The following is an 18,974-nucleotide window of genomic DNA, read 5'->3' as shown; positions in this document are numbered from 1 at the left end:
TGGCTTTCTATGTGTACGATCAGAAAGACTGATTTCTGGACATGCATTTTCACCACCAGTTCATACACCAGCTTGTACTAGTTTGTAGCATACAATCTGTTTATAATTTATAGTCATTATTGCAACAGAACAGCTACACAGTTCTAAAATTATCGTTATTTGGCACAATAATAATAAGGCTTTGTATAGTTAATTTATAACTGATTGGTGCGCCCATGGCAGGATAATCAATCATGCGTATAGGAAGCTCGCAAAGCCATTGAAGATTTTAAAATTATGAAGATCATAGCCAAATATGCTAGCTTACAGTAAGTAATTTTGGGGGGTTCCGTGAATGGCCTAATATTCTAAGGACGACTATCCAGCTGCATGATACTGAATAAGTCTCGAAAGCCTATATAGACCACCATGTCCACGTAGGACGTTACGCCAAATGGAAGAATACTCACGTTTGCTGACAAAACGACGAGAGCAAGTATGGAAACATAATTGATTGATATCGATTTTTAGTACAGTAAGTATTTTCTTCCTATCCGCTTATCCTGTTCTCATTCTCTAGTTTAATCATAAGAAAACTCAATACAATATCGATATCAGTATCAATACTAGATTCTTACGGAAATAATATTTGAATTGTAAATAATTCAACTGATAGGGTAAATGTACCAATAGTGGTGCAATTTGTGGTGGTACAGATGTACTTTAATGGATTTAAAGTGTCAGGAAGGACAATTTCTGAATAGTTTAACACATAACAGTTGGAATATGTTTTATCTTTGCAATCACAACCATTTTTATCATGAAACACATCAATTTTACGAAAAAATACATATTTTTGTGATTGCTTTGTTGTACCTATAATGGTGCTATGGTTCCTATAGTCGTCGTATTGTGTTCCTATAGTGGTGGTAAACAAAGATGCCTCAAAACAGTGTATAATATCAATATAACTTAGTTTTGAAGCTGTTTTCGTGTGAATAGCAAGGATTACTGCCATAATAATGATTTCTTTCGTAATTTGATCGTAAAAAATGTATGAATTTGGTTGATGAAAATATTGACTAAAGTACTGAAAGTATTGACTGAAGTACCTGTCGTCAACCCATACCCAGAAGAGTTTGCTTGATTTGAAGTCGATTTTTCACTCAGCCAAATAAGCGAAATATGGCCATTGTTTGGTAAATTACTTACAGAAAACTCATTTTTGTTGCTTATTTTAATGAAAACAGTACGACAAGTAAAAAATGTCGTTGAAAAAAATCTAAAATTACCTGTTTTTATTGATTTTAGAACTAGGACCACTATAGGAACATGCCTGTTTGGTGTACCTATAATGGCACTATCGTAAAAAACACTTAAAAATACGTAAATATGGTCAAAAGCCAATGAATTTGAATAAAACAATATCATTTGATAACAACTATGTTAAAAAACTAATAATTACGTTGTTATGTGGTCATTTAGAACGTTAACAAAAATATGAGTATCGTTATGAAATCCTAAGGATTTTGGAAAAATGTTGATACCTTTTACAAAATAATGGATTTTTCGGTCACTAAGAAACGGAATGGCCCCATTTCATTTTTAAATCCTTTGTAAAAGGCTAGAGAACATTTCACACTATCATAAAAAAACTTAACTACTGTTAATTTATCGTATGAGACGCATTTTAGTGCAATACCACCACTATTGGTACTAGCACCACTATAGGTACGTTTACCCTAGTTAACGCGTTCAGCCGCGTTCAGCAGAGTTGAAATTATAGCGAAAATCAACTGCTTGCGTTCTAGACGCCGGCAGAACGGAAACTCGATGAAAATCAGTGCCGGGCTGAACGTGTTAACCACATGATGTCCTCTAATCTTGAATTTCCTCTTAGCTTTCATGTAGTAGACATTGTGCCGCTGCAAAAAAATGTGCCGCTGTACAAAAACGTCAATATTTGTGGTTTCAAACTGAAAATTCATTACATCTTTATTCACACTTGCAGCAGATGACGATTCTAAGTGAATCGTTAATTTTATTTCAAAAAGCAAAAGACGGGGTTTGTTTCTTTCTGACGTTGGGAACCATGCCAAACATCGATAAGGGGAAAACTATGCTCGTTTCAGAGGAAAATGCTCAATGGTTTGTATTTTCAAGTACCAACCAGGCCGTTCACATGATGATGACTAAATAGAAATAATAGATCTCTGATCCCACCCAGATTAAACGATTGCCTGGGGATCCTGGGGCTCCTACAAAACTGAGCGAAATTCAAAACTCTTCCGGGCTGTTCTCCGATGGGGGGCTGTGACATCTTTCACACGATATGGCCACAAAAATCCACAGAAAGTCAACACATAAACATAAACAATTCTAATAAAATAAAAAAATGTGCAAACACGACAACACTCTACCACAAAACCAAATGCATCTGTATGAAACAGGACAGGATTTGTAGTCCCGTCGATAAAAGTAATAAAACGAACATAAAATAAGAGTAATTAATTTCTACAATGAAACGTACATGAAAACAAGAGAAGAGTCTGTGGATAAAAATAAAAGCAAATCTATTGCATGCATGATCATGCCAAAGCAAATCAATCGACGCCCCATATCTCGTGAGCCGCGCTCGCTTGCCGAACATGTGCTAAGTTGCGCAAAAAAAAAACGCCAGCGATTTGCGCCATATTTTTTTTACGATCGAGGCAATGTACTTCCGCGATTGAAAATACGTACAACTTTCCGGTAAAAGGTCGTTTGAAATAGTGATTATCAAACTCTCAAAAGGATTTCCAATACATTCTGATAATTATTCCCTATTTGATGTGAAATTCCACGGTGACGCTGCACCGCTGCGTGCAATTGCAATTGTGAACGCATCATACTTTTGCATCGACCTCACAAACCGAAACCGAGTAAAACGATACTCACCCATTTTGTTGGCTCCAACGCGCCCTGACACGACAAAATAGAAACAAAATAAATGACCTGCTTCCAATGCCCTTTGCATCCGCGCACTCCTAGCGCACTCGCGAGCTGTATCATTCGCTCGCGCCCTCTCGTCCTCCGTGCGCACACACACACACACTCATACACGCGCCCGCGCCTTCTTTGTCGTTTCCGTAGTGCGAGCGTTGTAAATGTTTGTTTTGTTTTGTTGTCATCTGCTGCGCAAGAAGCTCTCGGTCGGTCGGCTGGGTGGGTGTGTGTGTTGGTTTGTGGCGTGTCCTGCAGTCGCAGTGCCGTGCTTGTTGTAATTGTTGTTGACGAAAAGTGGACCACCCGAATCCATCTTCTTCCGCCCGACCCTGATCGCCGGCGGTGTGTCCCTTTCACCTGCACAAACGCTTTCCGCTATCGGCACACACTAGGTTGATATTGAACTTTCTCATTTAAAATAGATCCACATCCACAAGACGACATCGAGAATTCTCCGTCGCAGCCGCGGGCCACACACGGGTTTACCGAAGGAGATGTTCTGCAGCATCGGCAAAGCGTCCGTCGGTCCAACTTTACCATTCATGAATGCAGTTTCGGGTTGAAGTGCCACCAGCAGCTCATCGCGACCTGTACTCGCTTGGGGAGTGAGTGTTTCTATTCAGTGGTTCCGTGGCACACAAACCAAACACGGCAAACAGTGACAGCAAGCGACGCGGCAGCCGCGTAAGGATGTTCTCCAGCAGTGGACGGCTGCTGAAGCGGCTGGCCGTGCTGGATTTCGATCACACCGTCTGCGAACACAACACGGACGTAGTGGTGCGCGATCTGCTCGGGCCGGGCGGGGTACCGCCGGACGTGCAAAGCATACTGCGCTCCTGCGGCTGGATCCCGTACATGCAGCGCGTCTTCCGGCTGCTGCACCAGGGCGGCTTCCAGCCGATGGACATTGCGTCGGCGATACGCGGCATACCGGAGGTGCCCGGGATGAAGTCGTGCATCGGCAACCTGGTGCGGCACGGGTTCGACGTGATCATCATAAGCGATTCCAACTCGGAGTTCATACGGCTGTGGAACGATTTCAACGACATCGGCTCGTACATACACAGCGTGTTCACAAATCCGGCCCGGTTCGATGGCAGCGGGCTGCTGGAGCTGCGCCCGTACCACTACCAGACGGAGTGCTCGCTCAGCTCGAAGAACCTTTGCAAGGGCAAGATAATGGAAGAGTTCCTGCGCCGGCAGCACGACGAGCGGCAGGTCGATTACGAGAAGGTGTTCTACGCCGGGGACGGCAAGAACGACGTGTGTCCGATGTTGCGGCTCGGCAGCAATGGGTACGCCTGTGCCAGACGTGGCTACTCCTGCCATGATGCGCTGCAGGGTGCCATCGGGAAGCTGGAGCACCCGTACGTGGCCAAGGTACTGCAGTGGACGGATGGGCACGAGCTGAACGACCTTATATGGACTGAACTGGAGGACTGATCTTTACAGCGCCGTACTGTTTTCACCCTGCTCAGCACACCGGTTGCCGAAATGCTATTGCATGTGTGCCGGTGTGCTGTGGTTGGCATTTTTTACAGACTCCATAATGATGGTGAATATACTACATTTTGTTTCAATTTTTTTTCCTAATAAAATAACGTTGCAAACGAAAATGCTTGACATTGCACGCAGGGAGAGGAGCAAGGAGGCTGGAGTGTTGAAAGGGAGTGGTGGGGTTTGTTTACATTATGTACGAGAAACGTCAAACGGGCTGCGATTGCACTGGTTTACCTCATCGTTGCGGGAAGCGAACGCGCACAATAATGTCGACGGTGGCCAAATTAACTTTCCTTTCCGCCTGTATCGCGAGTGGCAGTTTAATCGCTTACGTCCACTACAGTCAAGCCGCTGACCGGTAAGTTTTGGCAAAGGGGGAGTTGGTTGTTTGCTGACGAACGGCATTAATACGAAAGCGCTTGTTGGCTGTTCCTTTCTTTCCGCCCGGCTCTAGTGAACGGTTGCACGAAGGAGTACGACGAGATGTGGAACGGCAACGGCTGAAGCATCTATACGCAACTGGTGCAGGAAATGATATTGTCCCCGTTGAAGGACCGCCGGCCACGAGAGGTGCCGGATCGCAGCTGCAGAGTTGAATTGTACAGCAAAGAGTTTTGTCGCGGTGGACGGATGATAGTATAGCAATAAAAGTGTAGTCCATTTCTTTTTTTTTTATTTCTTCTTAGTAGAATTCAAATCGTAAGATAATTCATTTTATTTCAACTATAGAAAATCAACCTATCAAAACTGAACACGGCTGCAGAAAAAGGAAACAAACGATAAAATGAAATGTTGTGAAACTTGTAACCGCGTGATCCCCCGGGGGCTTCACATTCAATCTTAATGAATTTGTTTTGCACAAACGTGCAGAACCTAAACATGAAATTCAATAGCATCACAATTAATTCAATTCTAGCTACTAGCGGCCGTGTTAAACACAGAGAAATAAAATGCAATTTAGGCATTGCAAAGAAAAGCAAAATAATTCAAGAAACACATGCCGGATTATACTACACGTCATTCGGTGCGCTGAAGAGATAGTCCCACGGGAAGATCGTGAGAGACCTCGCGCAAAGAATACGCTGTCGTTTGTGTGACTAGGAAAAACGATTACTGTTGCTCGCGATCGGGTGTTGCCGCTGGTGCCCTGGCCAATGCCGTTCGCGACAGTCGGTCGTACAGTAGGACGTATTCCAGCAGCACGGAATTCGGGCTTCCTTTTCACACACCACGCACTGCAAAGATAGGGTGTAGTAGTTAGTGAACAGCTTAAGTACATCAGCAAACGTCCGCAATCGCTACATACCCATTGCCTTTTCTTAATTTCACTTATTTGGTGCTGGTGCGTTTCCTTCAACCATTCCAGTTTGCGGGCAAAGTGCTGCTCTTTGTTCTGCAGCAGCTTTAGAGCGACCTGTTTCGTTTCCTCCAGATTGGTTACTTGTTGAAACAGTTGCTTTAGCTGAGAGTTTTCGAATTAGAAAAGAATATTAGTTTAACCCAAAACTACCTGCCGAGAGTTAAACACTTGCGTACCCGAAATGTGTCGTATTTTTCCGGGAACCGTAGAATTTCATTCTGCTTCGTGCGAGCTACACGTGTAGAGCTGGAAGCGCCTACCTCACCATCGTACCCGTTATGATTGCCATCGAGCGCGCAGTCCAACTGCTGTAGAGGAAGCTCGACCGAATCCTGCTCGGGCGATTGGGCGACTGCTTGAGTGCTGGAGCGTGTCTTTTTGGCTGGTGTATGCTGATGGGAGGCCGTTTCCCGACGTTTTGACCGCGTCGATATAGTACTGCCATTTGTGCTGGCAACAGTCGGTGGTGGGCTGTGAAGTAAAATGAATAAATAAAGCAAATAAATAAAATAAAGCACATCACGATTTGCTTTAGGGGTACTACTGCTCACCTCACTGCACCAAGCGGTACAGACTGATGCACCACACTGGGCTGCTTGTTTCTCTGGTTCCGCTGTCTCTTCTTCATGGTCCGCGCTGTGAATTTACCGCCCAAGGATGTACTCTGTCTACCAGCGCCCTCGCGCAACTCAGGCGGCAAAATACTTTCCACCGTTCTGTTAATCACCGCTGCCTGCATCTGCTCCGTGACGGACGTAAAGGCAAAATGATCTCTGAATCCTTCCGCGAGTGACTGATATTTCAACATTTCCTTCATCGCTAGCTGAAAGCCTCCATGCTTATCCTTCACACCGAGCGTGCCCAGCTCGGTATCGATGGGCTTAACCCAGCCCGCATCTATTAGCGCTCGCGGATGGTTTCCGCCGAAGAACCGCACATCGTACAGGTTGTTTACCACCCGCACGACCTTCGCCGGCCAGTACTGGAAGCGTGACTGCTTGGCAAACACCAGCTCGTGCCGGGTGCGACACGGTCGAGCGAACCAATCCGGTTCGGCTTTCTCGGCCGAGTGGCGATAGCAGTCCGAACAGTGGCGTATTTCACGCAGATCGTACACGCAATCCGCTAGGAAGTACATCGCAGCACTGTAGGCCGTCGAAGTATCTACAGACAGGGGACACGAGTAGAGGGATTAGAAGCTATTTGAGACCGTGTTTGCAAGCAGTAAACGCGCACTACCTCCATGGATGATGGCAACGTTATGCACAATGTCCAGCAAATCAACGTGAAACTCTTCCAACCGGGCGTACTGCTCGCTTGTGATCTTTTCCCGTACGTCCGCGAACGATGTGGGAATGCGCAGCAGCATCTTGCGGCAAATATCAATGGTCTTGCGCGTCACCACGGGCGTTTGGCGAGCGGTATCCCTCAAGAACTTGGAGGTTGAAAATGTATCCTTTGGAATCTGAAAGCAAAACAAAACGAGCGCGTGTGTGATTGAAACCTTTAGCTTGGCTTAGCTTTCGCCCATACTTACCCAAGATTTATATTGTTCGACTACAAACTTTAAAAGATAATTCAGCTCGCTCTTTTCAATGCTGGAAGGTGCCTGATTGGAGCTATGCCGCAGCAGTTCACAGGCGTAGCAGTAACGGGGCGCGATCGTGTCACTAGCCGCTTGACTGCTATTATCACTGCCATCCCTGCCCGCACTACCTTCCCTGTCCGACACTTCCGGCTTGACCGTTGGTGTGTTGAGGCTTCTCTCCAGGCGCCGGTTGGGCGGTCGCACCATACCCACAAACATTGCGTCGTCGACGGTCGGCAAGCCTTCCTCCTTCACGTTCTCTTCCCGCTTGATGCTGCTGCACGTGTCGTCGGATTCGTGCTTTATCCGGTCGGCAAGCGATTCGCCCACAATCACGTCCACCGAATCGTCCGCCGAACCGTGCTGCCCGAGCCCCGTACTGTCAGCGTGTTCGACGGAGCCTTGAGCCGCCGACAGGTCCATCGACGAGACGGTGCTCTCTTCTGTGACCGCAAGCGATGCGGCCGAGGACCGCCTTTGCCTGCCCCGCGCCGTCCGCGCCTTGACTGCCGACACCGTAATGTGCCTCTGCTTCAACAAATACTGCTCCAGCTCGAGCTGCCGCTCGTCGCCCGTTTTCTGGCAGCCCTCGTGTAAGCTTCGGACGCAGCCGGCACATTTCACCACACTGCCAACCTGGTGGCACTCGTAGCAATATTTGTCCGGCTGTCCGTCCGGGATGGCGTACGTTTGCCAGTTTGCCGGCACTGTGTACGTGGGAGTTAGTCTCTGTCTTCCGCGGTGCTTTGGTCGGGCGCACTCCACTATTAGCTCGTCGGAAATGGCCGCCTGGACGTGCCGTTCCGCCAATTCTGTGTTTTGACGGTGGGTTAGGAAAATAATGGACTTTTCAATGGAGAAAGACTGGTTTGGAAGGATGCTTCTTGTCGTGATGCTTACCCGTATCTTCGAGCACATCGGCGAGCTGCTCAACTAACTTCGTCTGTTCGATTTCTTCTCCCTGGGCACTGGTAATTATATTCCAGATGGCGGATGCTACACCACACGGCGTTTCCTGCTGTACTAGGCTAGCCATGTTGCAACGCACAAAGTTCGTCGAATTTTCATCGGATCGTAGGAAACATGTATTTCCCGCACAGCCAAAGTGTTTATGTTGATGATACTTCTTGGTCTTCTTCTTTCACAGATGTTTGTTCCAAACGTTTGACAGCTGTTAGGTAGCGGTCACAGCTCCGTCGAATGGGATGTTGTCAAATGCTTTTGTGAGAATCTGCTGCATTGTGTATTTTGACTCATTTGTTTTTCACTTATGCACACCTCAGTTAAGCAAAAGCTGGAAGCTTCGTATCTTATTTGCAATTGTTTTCTAATCGACGTTATGCGGTATTTGCAAGAAATCATCTGGCGCCGCATGAGCGACATCAATGCTCGTTCCCTGTACCAACTGTCACAGAACTGTCATAACTGTCAAATCGAATGTTGTTGCCAATTTGCCACCTAGGTATGCTTTGAAAATTTCCTAGAAAACGGTAATACGGCCGTGGGTTTCAGTATCGGTACAGCTTTCTTGAAGATTCGCATACATCCGACCACTTTCACAAGTTATTGTAGAAAACTTTTCCAAGAATGGTAAGCGCTTCGTATGTTTATTAACCTAGCTAAGCTACAGTTACTTCCGATACGCATAGTTTATGATCGTAAAACGAGCATGTCGCTATCACGTTTCTACCGGAACGGTAGCCTTTCCCTACCTGTTGCCAATCACAACCGTAACAGATGCTCTCATGTTCTCCGTACTCTCCCACCAGCTCGAACGAATCGTCTGCATTAAGCTGAACCACGCTAAAGTTATGATACATGCAGGCGCACAGAATTGTATCCGGCTCGCGGAGTGGATTCGACCGCAAGCGCCAGACGCCACCGTGCAGCGGCAGTTCGGAAACGCTACACTTCAGCTGCCGTTCGTCAAACAGACGTACGTTTTCATCGTAGCTTCCGGTGAGTAGAATGTGATCCCGCCCGGCAAAGGACAGTAGAGAGGTGACTCCCGCCGAGTGAGTTTTATTTTTACCCTTCATGATCGGTTCGCCCGGACAGCGTACGTCGTGCGCACACAGAAAGCAATCGTCGCCACCTGCCAAATAAATCCCATCTGTGTGAGTAATTTGAAGGCGACGGAACTGTCGGTAAGCAATTCCATTCACTTACCACTGAAGACGATATTTTCGTTATGCCGACTAAACGCACACGTCCACGCTTCAAACCCGTGCACCTTCCAGCTGTGCACGGGCTGGAGACCATCCTCAACGTTCAATAGCTGGATGCAACCGTGCGAATCGCTTACAGCGATCCGTTTTCCATCGGGCGACCAATCAAGCGCCAACGCTAACAGATTACGCTCCTCGGTTTCATCGCCCGCAAGCGTTGCCGTTGTCTGTGGTTCGAGCTGAAGCTGTCCGGATGTGTCGGACAGGGCGTAGAGTGCTAGCGTTCCATCGGCACCGGCCACCGCCAGTTGATGGTTTGTCCGTGGGTTCCATTTTTGATCTAAAACGGCCGACCTGTCAATCGTTTGTAGGAGCGAGAGCGTATCATCCGTAGGTCCACCACCGTCCGGTCCAGCACCGAACCGGTACAATAGTATTCGGCCTACTCGATTTGCGGAGGACGGATCTTTATCGCGCTCGTGCTGGTAGGTGCCGCATACGAATACGTCCTGCCAGCCGTCGTGCGGACACCATTCGATCGAATCGGCCGGTTGTTCGGTGTCGTGTGAGGTTATAGTTTCGATATTTAATTTACCCATTGGTGGGGCCTACTAATACGGGGGCTTTGCAACTGATGCAATGGATGCAATGGTATGGCCTAATGGTGACCTAAAACGAGGCGATTGTTAATTTGATTATAATTTAGAAAACCAAATTACGAACTTACGGAACACGTGTTTTACGGTTCTTTTTGTTAGGATGTGTAATTGAGCCAGCTCATCATCGGATGGTGCCATTCATTAGCTGATTGCCCATAGACTTTTGCAAGATCACTTACCAGATCTGAACGGTGTAATAGGCAGCGGCGAAACGATTGCTTTTCTGTTCAATCCAAACCGTGACGATAGAACAGAGGAACATAACTTATGTTGGACTGTGTTGTCATGTTATTATTTACATATTTTTATGTTGCATCTATATCTGTGGTTTCAATGCTTGAGATCCTCTTCTAGTAGCTGCGCTAGGTCACGCGTGCTCAACATAAATCATGTTTAAACAAAATCTCAACATAATCATGCGCTCCCCCGATAAGCTTTACTGTTTGCTGGCATCTGGTTTGTGGTGTTGGATGTCGCAGTTAAACCCAAACGGCAATGTAGTAATGCTAGTACCATTTTATTCAACCTTTTTCTTATGATGAAAGTGACTAGGATAATTAGGTTTACCTCAAACACAACGTTTTACACCCTTGTTCGCTTGTGATAATGAACCTCTCTACACCATTCGAACTAAACTTGTTACAAGTACCACTATTTGTTCATCGACAGACTGGCTAACTTATGCTAATTCACTCCATAAAAGGGGATCGCTACATTGTATGATGCTAATCTGACCCACACACGTGTGCTCCACGTGTTCTAGCGATTGTTGCAATGAACGAGGGGGGAACCTAACTCTATCCTGGCATTCGCTTCCTTCAACACAAGGGGACCGCGGCTGTTGCTGAGAAGAAGAAGAACAGAAAGGTCACCGTGCGAGCTTAGCACAGGCTCTTTCCTTACTTTAAGCGCAAATAAGCTTTAAATGACAAAACGATCCAATATAGCTTATAGCTATGGAGGTGCACGCTTCCTATTTGCCCTTGTAGTCCGCCTGCGTCGGATGCACTGCACCGGCCGTGGGGGAGAAGGTGTAGGGCAGTATGTGGAACTTGTACAGCTCGGGCTGCATGATGTGGTGGGGTGGGCCGCCCTGGCCGCTCGTCGCCGCTTGCCCGCTGCTGGTTAAAAACTCCGGCGGCTTCAGGTCGGTCCCGTTGAAAGGGATGTGCGGCGTAGCGTACAGTTGCTCCGGCAGCTGCAACATTTGGCCGGGCTTTTGTGCTGATATTAGCTTGATGTCCTTCAGGTCCGTCGTCGACAGCGACACGAGGGAGTGAGTGGGTTCGAGATTGTACGTGCTGGTTGCGGTCGGCGCGTGGCTAAAGCCCGCCGTTTCGCTGCCGCCCGCCGCGGACGGTGCGCTGGCATTGCTGCTGGAGGAGTTGCAGGTAGTCGAGAGGCCCAGTTTGCCGGCGGCAGCCGCCGCACTGCGCTTTTGCCGCGCATACTCGGCCTTTTTTCGCTTCCGTTCGATCCACTGTTCGGGCGTTTCGTTTAGCAGCCGCTCCTTCGCTTTGGCTGCGTTCTTGGCCAGCCTCAACGCCCGCTGTTCAGGCGTTTCGTTCGCACGGGCGATACGCATCCGTTCGGCCAGCTTGGCCAACCGTACCGCCCGCTGCTCGGGCGTTTCCATCGCGCGCCGTAAGCGTTCGCGTGCCGCACTACGGGCCCGCCGTATGCTCCGCTCGAGGTCAGTCTCATTTTGCCGCCGCAGACGGTTCCGCTCGGCGTTTTTCGCCAGCCGTATCTGGTACTCCTCGCTGTACTTGTTTTCCGCGTTGCGGTGCATCCGATTCCGGTACTCCTCCTCCGATTCGGCCGCCCGCCGCTTCCGCATCCTTTCCGCGTTCTGGGCCATCCGCTTGCGGTACTCGTCCTCCGATTCGGCGGCCCGCTTCTGGCGCATACGCTCCGCGTTCCGCGCCAACCGCTTCGCCCGGGCTTCGGGGCTTTCGTGCAGAAACCGTCGCTGGCTTTTCGACAGGGGCGACAGGTGGTGCGGTACGCTTACGGAACGATCGTCACCGGCACTAATGGTTCCTGGCTGCTGCTGCTGCTGTAGTTGTTGCGGGACGCTGCTCTGTATTGTTTGCGGCAAGGTGGTCGCCACGACAGGTGCTGCTGCGTATGGGACCACGATCTCTTGCTTAATGTCATTATAGTATGGATTGAGCTGAAAGAATCCATTCATATTTAGTTGCTGGTTGGTGTGTTTACATGCTTGCCTTTACGGGAGCGCGCACGGGTGCGGGGTGCCAGCAGATCCCTCTCGCAACTGTTCCCACCACGCTCGTTTGTCAGAAAGGATCTGGAAGCGCAAGTGTGGTACAAAAAAAGAAATCTCTGTTCAAAACACAACTTTTCTTTTTCGCAAAGCCAATATACAAAACAACTTCTGGTGCAGCTCTGCAGCGGTGGATGCGGACGCCCGTTGGGCAAGGCGAGGGTTTTTGACGTTCAAAAATAGCTGCATCTCGCTCATTTTCTCTAACCGTCCTTTACTCGCTTACAGTGTTCGTTTCGAGGTGCGCTTTTGTGCCCCCTCTCCCTCAGCACTCCAAACACTTCGTCCAACTTTTGTTCATATGTCTTTCGTTGTGTTGGTGACAATTTACGCGCACCATGTACCGAGGTGTGTATGTTCTCGCTCGTTGTGTCATGCCATCTCTTTCGCGCGCATGGGCACGTGAAAAAACATAAACAAACCGTGTAACAGATGTGAATTAGAAGTTTTGTTAATTATTGTGCATAAAAATCAATAGAAAATGGGTGCAAGTGTTATTGGACCAATAGCTAAAGAGTTTTTAATTGGTGTGCAACGCAGAAGATCGCCGTGGTCGGTATGTTATGATTACTCGGCAGTGCTACAGTAAGCGCTTATTCTGATGTATTTCTTGTTATTTTACAGCCAACCTTCCTGCATCGTCACATGTGTGGGAGACCAAAACTGGCGCGACGGCACCACCCAAGAAAGATTTTGATGTGCCATGTGTAAATTCGATCCCGGGCTGCCTCTCTTCATCGTCAACGCCAAAGTCTGTTTCCTCCATCTAACCCAGCCCTCAAGCTCGCTGTACGATTCTGCGCGGAGTGGCGTATGGCATGTTGCATTTAAGCACCTTTTTGACAACGCATGCATCCGCTCATAACTGCTAGCTTCGTCTCCGGCCAAATAACTGATTCGCAGCGCAGCTCAGCAAGCACACACCATGCTTCGAGCACGCAAATGGCCTCGTCAGCACCGACACGGAATAAATATATTAATAAAATCACCGTTAAAAGTTCAATAGCTTTTTGGCGGCCATCTTGAACCCTAAAAAACCTTCGCTCGAAACGTCATAAACCGTCACAACTACTTACAAAAAGCATCGCCAGCGAGGGAATATCGCACCGATTTGGAGCGTTGGCGAGCTCACGAAAATCGGTGGTTTGGCCTGCGGGCCACGTTTACCTGCATGTGTGGAAGGATTTGCATACTCGTTTGCGTACAGTGGTGGCAGTAGTTGTATGGGTTGGGTAGAATTTTAAATGCATTTTTTTATGTTGGAGAGAACAAGAATAACAAAAACAATCTGTTTATCCTTCGGGAAACATACGTTAAAACACATAGAATAGAATAGAAATGATTCTAACGATGTTGGGTGTTGGGAAGGGCACAAAGTCCAGATGATAATTGAACCTTCGATGTGTTTGTCGGAGCGATCAGACAGGACGTGATTGAAAGGCAGCCATGACCGCGTGCTTCGTTACGACAAGGATATGTTGATAAACCATCTACTGAACCCAAAGGCCAAACAACTAATTATAATCACTGAGAGTTTATTTTTCGACAATTAGATTCTATTAGTTATCGCATTGCGACCAGCGGATGAAAGTTTCTACTTCATGTACACACTACGTGGAAAGAATTCTAATTCAGGGAAGATGCAAACCTATGTAACTCGTTTCAAACTTTCGCATATTGTTTTATAAAGCGTATAAATAAAACAAAATTGCGTGAAGAAAAGAAAAAAACGTTCCCTTTCCGGGGTGATTGATGCTTACGTACCATCGACCATCGTTTTGTCGATGATATCGTTCTTTCATACCCGAAGCTCAAATTTATCGAGAAAGACTAAACCTAAAATACCACATAACACCACACTTTTGCGTAATTGCAACTTTCAATCAATGCTTAAGATAATTAAAAATGTTTTTGTGTTTTTGTTTCTCTTTCCGCTGCCGTCTTCTGCCAGATTAGCCCTGTAAATGGCGGTACGCACGCACCATAAATGGTTGCCGGCTACAGTGCCGCCTACTTGCGTAAACTATTATAGTTATCTGCTCCTGCTCTGGCCTAACCGTGGGCAGCAGCAGCTTCCTGATCTCCTGCACCATATGGCCACGTTGGTTTGGCGCACGCAAATGATGATGACTCTTTTACTTGGTTTTGTATGCACTCGGCTGGTCGGCGTGCGGAGCGGAGCCACTGCCTGATGCCGCCGCAGACGGGAAGGGGTACGGTAGAATGTGCAGCTTATACAGATTGTTGGGACAGTTCGGGTCCGCCTGCATGACCAAGTGTTGCCCGTTTACGTTCAGCAGCTCGTGCGGTTTGAAGTCGCCACCGCTGAATATGACTTGTGGCGTGGCGTAAATGTGCTCCGAGTGTAGTTGTCCCGCCGCGGAAGAATGCTTCTGTTTGCTGCTGGATGAGCCCCCGCCGGTACTGCTGCTGCCGCCACTGCTAGTACTACCCGTCGGCTGTTGTGCCCCGCCGGTCGCATGCAGTATCGTTTCGGGCAGGGTGGATGGCGCATGGCCCGGAAAGCCAACCGAGGGCCCGGAAGCGTGCTGTAAGCCATGGCTTGCATGACTGGGACCGGGGGGTGCGCTCGCGCTGCTGGTTGACGTGATGATGGCGCCCTCAATACCGAGGGCTGCGGCCGCCCGCTTCTGCCGGGCATACTCCGCCTTTTTCCGCTTCCGATCGATCCACTGTTCGGGTGACTCGTTCAGGAAGCGTTGCCGCGCCCGGGCAGCATTCTTGGCCAGCCGAAGGGCACGCTGTTCGGGTGTTTCGTTCGCCCGAGCAATGCGCATCCGCTCGGCCAGCCGAGCCAACCGTTCTGCCCGCTGCTCCGGTGTCTCCATGGTTGTCCACAGCCGTTCCCGCGTCATGCGCATCCGTTCGGCTAGCTTTGCCAATCGGACGGCCCGCTGCTCGGGCGACTCCATTGCCCGGCGCAACCGTTCCCGGGCGGCGCTCCGTGCCCGCCGGATGCTGCGCTCCAGTTCGGTTTCGTTCTGGCGCCTTCGCCGATTGCGCTCGGCATTTTCGTTCAGCCGGCGCCGATACTCGTCCGTCATCTTGAAGGCGGCGTTGCGTTCCATTCGCATACGATAAGCTTCCTCCGTCTCGGCCGCCCGTTTCCGTCGCATGCGCTCCGCGTTTTCGGCCATACGCTTCCGACTCTGCTCCTCCGTTTCCATCGCCCGCTTCTGGCGCATACGCTCCGCGTTCCGCGACAGCCGTTTCTCCCGCGCTTCCTCGGTTTCGTGCACAAAACGGCGCTGGTTTTTGCTCAGATCCGGCTGCTGCTTGCTACTACTGCCCAGGGTCAGCGTGTGCTGGGTGGACGTGACACTGCTCTCGCTTACAGCTACTTGCGGCCGTTGTTGTGGTTGTTGCTGCTGCTGGCGTTGTTGTTGCTGCTGCTGGCGTTGTTGCTGCTGCTGCTGGCGTTGCTGTTGTTGCTGCTGCCGTTGTTGTTGTTGCTGCCGTTGTGGCTGCGGCTGCTGGTGATGCTGCTGGACTGCTTGCGGAGGAATCGGTGCAGCGGCGTAAGCAGCGTCAACCTCTTGCTTAAACTCATTGTAATATGTGTTGATTTGGAAAAATCCATTCATATTTCGTGCCAATTGTCCTCACACATACCGAATGCACACATACACGCGCACACACCCAGACACACTGCGATTGAAGCGGAACCGTAAGCCAAGGGTCGGGATGTTTTCAAAACAAAACTACCAATAATTCGCACGCCTGCACAATTCTACTGTCAATTTTCCTCTTGGCTTGGATCAATAACACCCTTTTGGGCGAACTTGCAGCTTTTTTTTTTTCTTTCTGGTCGCTTTTCTCTTCTCCCTCTGGTATGGAAAATGATCCTTGTCAAACATTCATCAAAAAATTGACAAAGTCACGAGCGTGTATAGTCGCGTGTTCAGTACTTTGCACTGTCCAATGCCCAGTCGTCACGTTTGCAGTACAGTGCGTTCCACGCCGTATGCGAAACGTTGTTGCGAGTTGGCAAATTTTCGCGCAAACTTTAACGCATCGCTAATGGTTCCACAAACTTTCCAGTTTGAGATGAGCCGAGTAAAGTATTGTTTAATTGCAGTGATATTCTAAATTCTTTTATTTTACAATTTGTGTGTGTTTACAATCTACCAAAAGGACAGGAAGCAATCCATCTTTATGTTTCGTCGATTACAGCATACTTCTTCTCGTGCGTAATTTTCGCCACTATTATTCTTGGTGTTAAAACATAAAAACAAAAACAAAAAGGGGAAACTCCTTAACGCGCACTACTAAAAAAATTACAATCGCTTCACCTTGCCTCGCTTAAGCTTATCGTGTCAGTAATGAATAGGTTTGTATATATGTATTGCCTAGTTTTGTTTGCACACAAAGTTCAATTGTGAATTTTGCTGTACGTAATTTCAACCCCTGTACGCTTCACTTGCGTACGGAAACGTTTGCCATCGTTTCCGTGAGGGGGGGAGGTTGTCGATTCTTACAATAAATTCCACCCATTTTGTCCGCTCAATGTTTGCTGTGTTTGTACACCGTATGTCCGGGATGGGGTGGCATACCGGGGCCAGCCGGTACCGCCGGTGGCGCTGCACCGGGCGGCAGCGAGTAGGGTAGCACGTGAAACTTTAGCACGTTGTTCGGGTTGGACAGGTCGTGGTGGTGTAGGGCGGTCGCGCCCGGGTGCTGCACTACCGCACCCGGGAGAAAATCGGCCGCCTTCACCTCGTGCCCCATGAAGGGCAGGTGCGGTGTGCTGTAGATCTGTTCCGGTTGCTGTGCGCCGCTGCCGCCGTGCTGCTTCGGCGAGGCTATCAGCTTGATGTCCTTCACGTCCGGCGGCACCCCGTGGCCAAGGTCGGGGACGTAGCTATGGCCGTAGGAAAGCTCGGGCGAAGCGAGCGTACTGTGTATGGCCGCATCGTTGCTGCTGCTGCTGCCGGCAGAGCTGTTCGGGTTGCCGCTCCGTTTGCGCCGGGCGTATTCCGCTTTCTTTCGCTTTCGCTCGATCCACTGTTCGGGCGACTCCTTCATCAGGCGCTCCTTCGCTTTGGCCGCGTTCTTGGCCAGCCGCATGGCCCGCTGTTCGGGCGTTTCGTTCGCACGGGCGATACGCATCCGTTCGGCCAGCTTGGCCAACCGGACCGCCCGCTGCTCGGGCGTTTCCATCGCGCGCCGTAAGCGTTCGCGTGCCGCACTGCGGGCATGGCGGATGGTGCGCTCTAGATCAGTCTCGTTTTGTCGCTTCCGTCGATTGCTTTCCGCATTCTTGGCCAGCCGCAGCCGGTACTCTTCCTCCGTCTCGTTGGCGCGCTTCTGCCGCATCCTTTCTGCGTTGCGCGCTAGGCGGCGTGCTCGGGCCTCCTCGCTTTCGTTCACGTACGCGCGGCGCTTCTTCTTCTGCCCGGAGGAGGACGATGATTTGTCCTGCGCGACGGTTGGTAGCAGGCTGTGGGGCGGGGTTGGCAGCAAGCTAATGGGCGGTCCCGGTATATCGCTCAGATCGGTGCGCAGGGGTAACGTGTAGGAAAGGATGCCCTGCTTGATGTCCGTGTAGCATGCGTTCGGTGTCGGATATGGCGCGTTCATTGTTTAGAAATCGTAGCAGTCGGTAAGTGCGTCGTCTGTCACCTTTCCGACCGGGACAGGTTGCTGCGGGTCACGCGCGAATCTGCTGGTGGTGCTGTGAACCCCCTTCCTCCGTCAGGCATGTACCATTACGTACGGCGGCACACCGTAGCGTCGCGTCGGTAAAGCTTCGGGCCCTCTTCACCAATCACCTTGCACCGGGTGAGCTCGCTCGCGCAGAATAGTGCTCCTATTGCGTATTTGTTTACGCTGCTTCTTTGCGGCCGTGTGCATCGTGTGCACGCACTGCATTAACCTGTGTGAGGAAGAGTAGCATCGTTTGAGTGAGCTGCGACAGAAACACGCCACCACCTATACCGGACCTCTCGACCACTGTCGCATCGTAACGCGTGGAACGCTAGCACCACCGGACGAATAATGTTTTGATTCAGTATTTCCTTAAACTCCTCCGCTCTCGCTACCAGCTAGTTTGCACGAAAACAACACAAATTGATAGACTTTTTGTTAGCAACCTGCGGACAACCAAACGTCAGGCGAACGCATCCGTGTGCACATATGCACACGCACAACACACGCCACCCAGCTACATGGGGAGAATTATTCGGCTTACTTCACCAAACTGCAGTGTTCTTAACACGGTACGGCCAAAACACACACTTCTCGAAAACAAAATGCAAGCGCCGAAAAGATTTGGTAATTGATTTTCCGAAGGCATAAAACTTGTTTGCACGAAGCTTACGCCAAAGGTTTCGCTGCGCTTGTTGAACGAAAAACTATTCTGCACGGATAATCGAGAACGAATGGCTTAATTGTTTGTCAACAGTAAAGTGTTTACAGTGCCCTGGTT

The 18,974-nt window shown here is 49.4% G+C and overlaps 4 protein-coding genes and 1 long non-coding RNA gene across 11 annotated transcripts; 2 read left to right on the top strand and 3 right to left on the bottom strand.

Annotated features, from left to right (window-relative positions):
* Positions 1 to 3,004: 3,004 nt before the first annotated feature.
* On the top strand, positions 3,005 to 5,139 carry LOC1273119 (pyridoxal phosphate phosphatase PHOSPHO2). Of its 4 annotated transcripts, none has more exons than XR_009765081.1 (4): positions 3,028 to 3,306; positions 3,387 to 4,519; positions 4,600 to 4,822; positions 4,919 to 5,139. XR_009765081.1 is itself a non-coding variant. In XM_003436214.2 (2 exons), the coding sequence occupies exon 2, from the start codon at positions 3,655 to 3,657 to the stop codon at positions 4,405 to 4,407; it is 753 nt and encodes a 250-aa protein (XP_003436262.1). In that variant the 5' UTR covers positions 3,005 to 3,306; positions 3,387 to 3,654; the 3' UTR covers positions 4,408 to 4,580. The 4 variants fall into 4 exon arrangements, 2 of the variants coding, with proteins under 2 accessions (XP_003436262.1, XP_061502771.1); XR_009765082.1 differs by having other exon boundaries at positions 3,029 to 3,183; XM_003436214.2 differs by lacking the exons at positions 4,600 to 4,822; positions 4,919 to 5,139 and having other exon boundaries at positions 3,005 to 3,306; positions 3,387 to 4,580.
* LOC1273120 (zinc finger MYND domain-containing protein 11) lies at positions 5,125 to 8,870 on the bottom strand. The gene is made up of 7 exons (XM_312072.5): positions 8,313 to 8,870; positions 7,362 to 8,224; positions 7,064 to 7,289; positions 6,376 to 6,988; positions 6,001 to 6,295; positions 5,771 to 5,926; positions 5,125 to 5,699 (listed from the first exon to the last, which is right to left on the bottom strand). Exons 1-7 carry the CDS (start codon positions 8,446 to 8,448, stop codon positions 5,562 to 5,564), a joined length of 2,427 nt encoding a protein of 808 aa, XP_312072.4. The 5' UTR covers positions 8,449 to 8,870; the 3' UTR covers positions 5,125 to 5,561.
* A 119-nt stretch (positions 8,871 to 8,989) lies between these two features.
* LOC1273122 (diphthine methyltransferase) lies at positions 8,990 to 10,900 on the bottom strand. Of its 4 annotated transcripts, none has more exons than XM_061646785.1 (3): positions 10,419 to 10,900; positions 9,582 to 10,238; positions 8,990 to 9,507 (listed from the first exon to the last, which is right to left on the bottom strand). In XM_061646785.1, the coding sequence occupies exons 2-3, from the start codon at positions 10,177 to 10,179 to the stop codon at positions 9,032 to 9,034; spliced, it is 1,074 nt and encodes a 357-aa protein (XP_061502769.1). In that variant the 5' UTR covers positions 10,180 to 10,238; positions 10,419 to 10,900; the 3' UTR covers positions 8,990 to 9,031. The 4 variants fall into 4 exon arrangements, with proteins under 4 accessions (XP_061502769.1, XP_061502770.1, XP_003436260.1 ...); XM_061646786.1 differs by having other exon boundaries at positions 10,308 to 10,603; XM_003436212.2 differs by having other exon boundaries at positions 9,582 to 10,249; positions 10,308 to 10,602.
* Positions 10,901 to 11,212: 312 nt separating this feature from the next.
* LOC1273123 (uncharacterized) lies at positions 11,213 to 18,935 on the bottom strand. The gene is made up of 5 exons (XM_312075.6): positions 18,490 to 18,935; positions 17,053 to 18,422; positions 16,961 to 16,966; positions 14,666 to 16,148; positions 11,213 to 12,467 (listed from the first exon to the last, which is right to left on the bottom strand). Exons 2-5 carry the CDS (start codon positions 18,125 to 18,127, stop codon positions 11,213 to 11,215), a joined length of 3,819 nt encoding a protein of 1,272 aa, XP_312075.5. The 5' UTR covers positions 18,128 to 18,422; positions 18,490 to 18,935.
* LOC133391599 (uncharacterized) lies at positions 12,602 to 14,238 on the top strand. Its single transcript, XR_009765084.1, has 2 exons — positions 12,602 to 13,082; positions 13,151 to 14,238. It is a non-coding gene; the product is annotated as an uncharacterized LOC133391599 (long non-coding RNA).
* Positions 18,936 to 18,974: the final 39 nt, after the last annotated feature.

Source organism: Anopheles gambiae, chromosome 2 (assembly GCF_943734735.2).
Source record: "Anopheles gambiae chromosome 2, idAnoGambNW_F1_1, whole genome shotgun sequence".
Taxonomy (NCBI): Eukaryota; Metazoa; Arthropoda; class Insecta; order Diptera; family Culicidae; genus Anopheles; species Anopheles gambiae.
The sequence above is the reverse complement of the archived record's forward strand: the minus strand, read 5'-3'. Positions and strand labels throughout refer to the sequence as shown.

What these genes read in the sequence shown, in the direction of transcription:
- LOC1273119 (XM_003436214.2), top strand. Translation starts at nt 3,655, where the DNA reads ATGTTCTCCAGCAGTGGACGGCTGCTGAAGCGGCTGGCCGTGCTGGAT.
- LOC1273120 (XM_312072.5), bottom strand. Translation starts at nt 8,448, where the DNA reads ATGGCTAGCCTAGTACAGCAGGAAACGCCGTGTGGTGTAGCATCCGCC. An exon ending in CGATGTGCTCGAAGATACGG is followed by an intron (nt 8,225 to 8,312) that starts GTAAGCATCACG and finishes GTCAAAACACAG; the next exon opens with AATTGGCGGAACGGCACGTC. An exon ending in CGTTGCCATCATCCATGGAG is followed by an intron (nt 6,989 to 7,063) that starts GTAGTGCGCGTT and finishes CCCTGTCTGTAG; the next exon opens with ATACTTCGACGGCCTACAGT.
- LOC1273122 (XM_061646785.1), bottom strand. Translation starts at nt 10,179, where the DNA reads ATGGGTAAATTAAATATCGAAACTATAACCTCACACGACACCGAACAA. An exon ending in CGAAAATATCGTCTTCAGTG is followed by an intron (nt 9,508 to 9,581) that starts GTAAGTGAATGG and finishes TTTATTTGGCAG; the next exon opens with GTGGCGACGATTGCTTTCTG.
- LOC1273123 (XM_312075.6), bottom strand. Translation starts at nt 18,127, where the DNA reads ATGAACGCGCCATATCCGACACCGAACGCATGCTACACGGACATCAAG. An exon ending in CCGAGTGCATACAAAACCAA is followed by an intron (nt 12,468 to 14,665) that starts GTAAAAGAGTCA and finishes GCTCCCGTAAAG; the next exon opens with GCAAGCATGTAAACACACCA.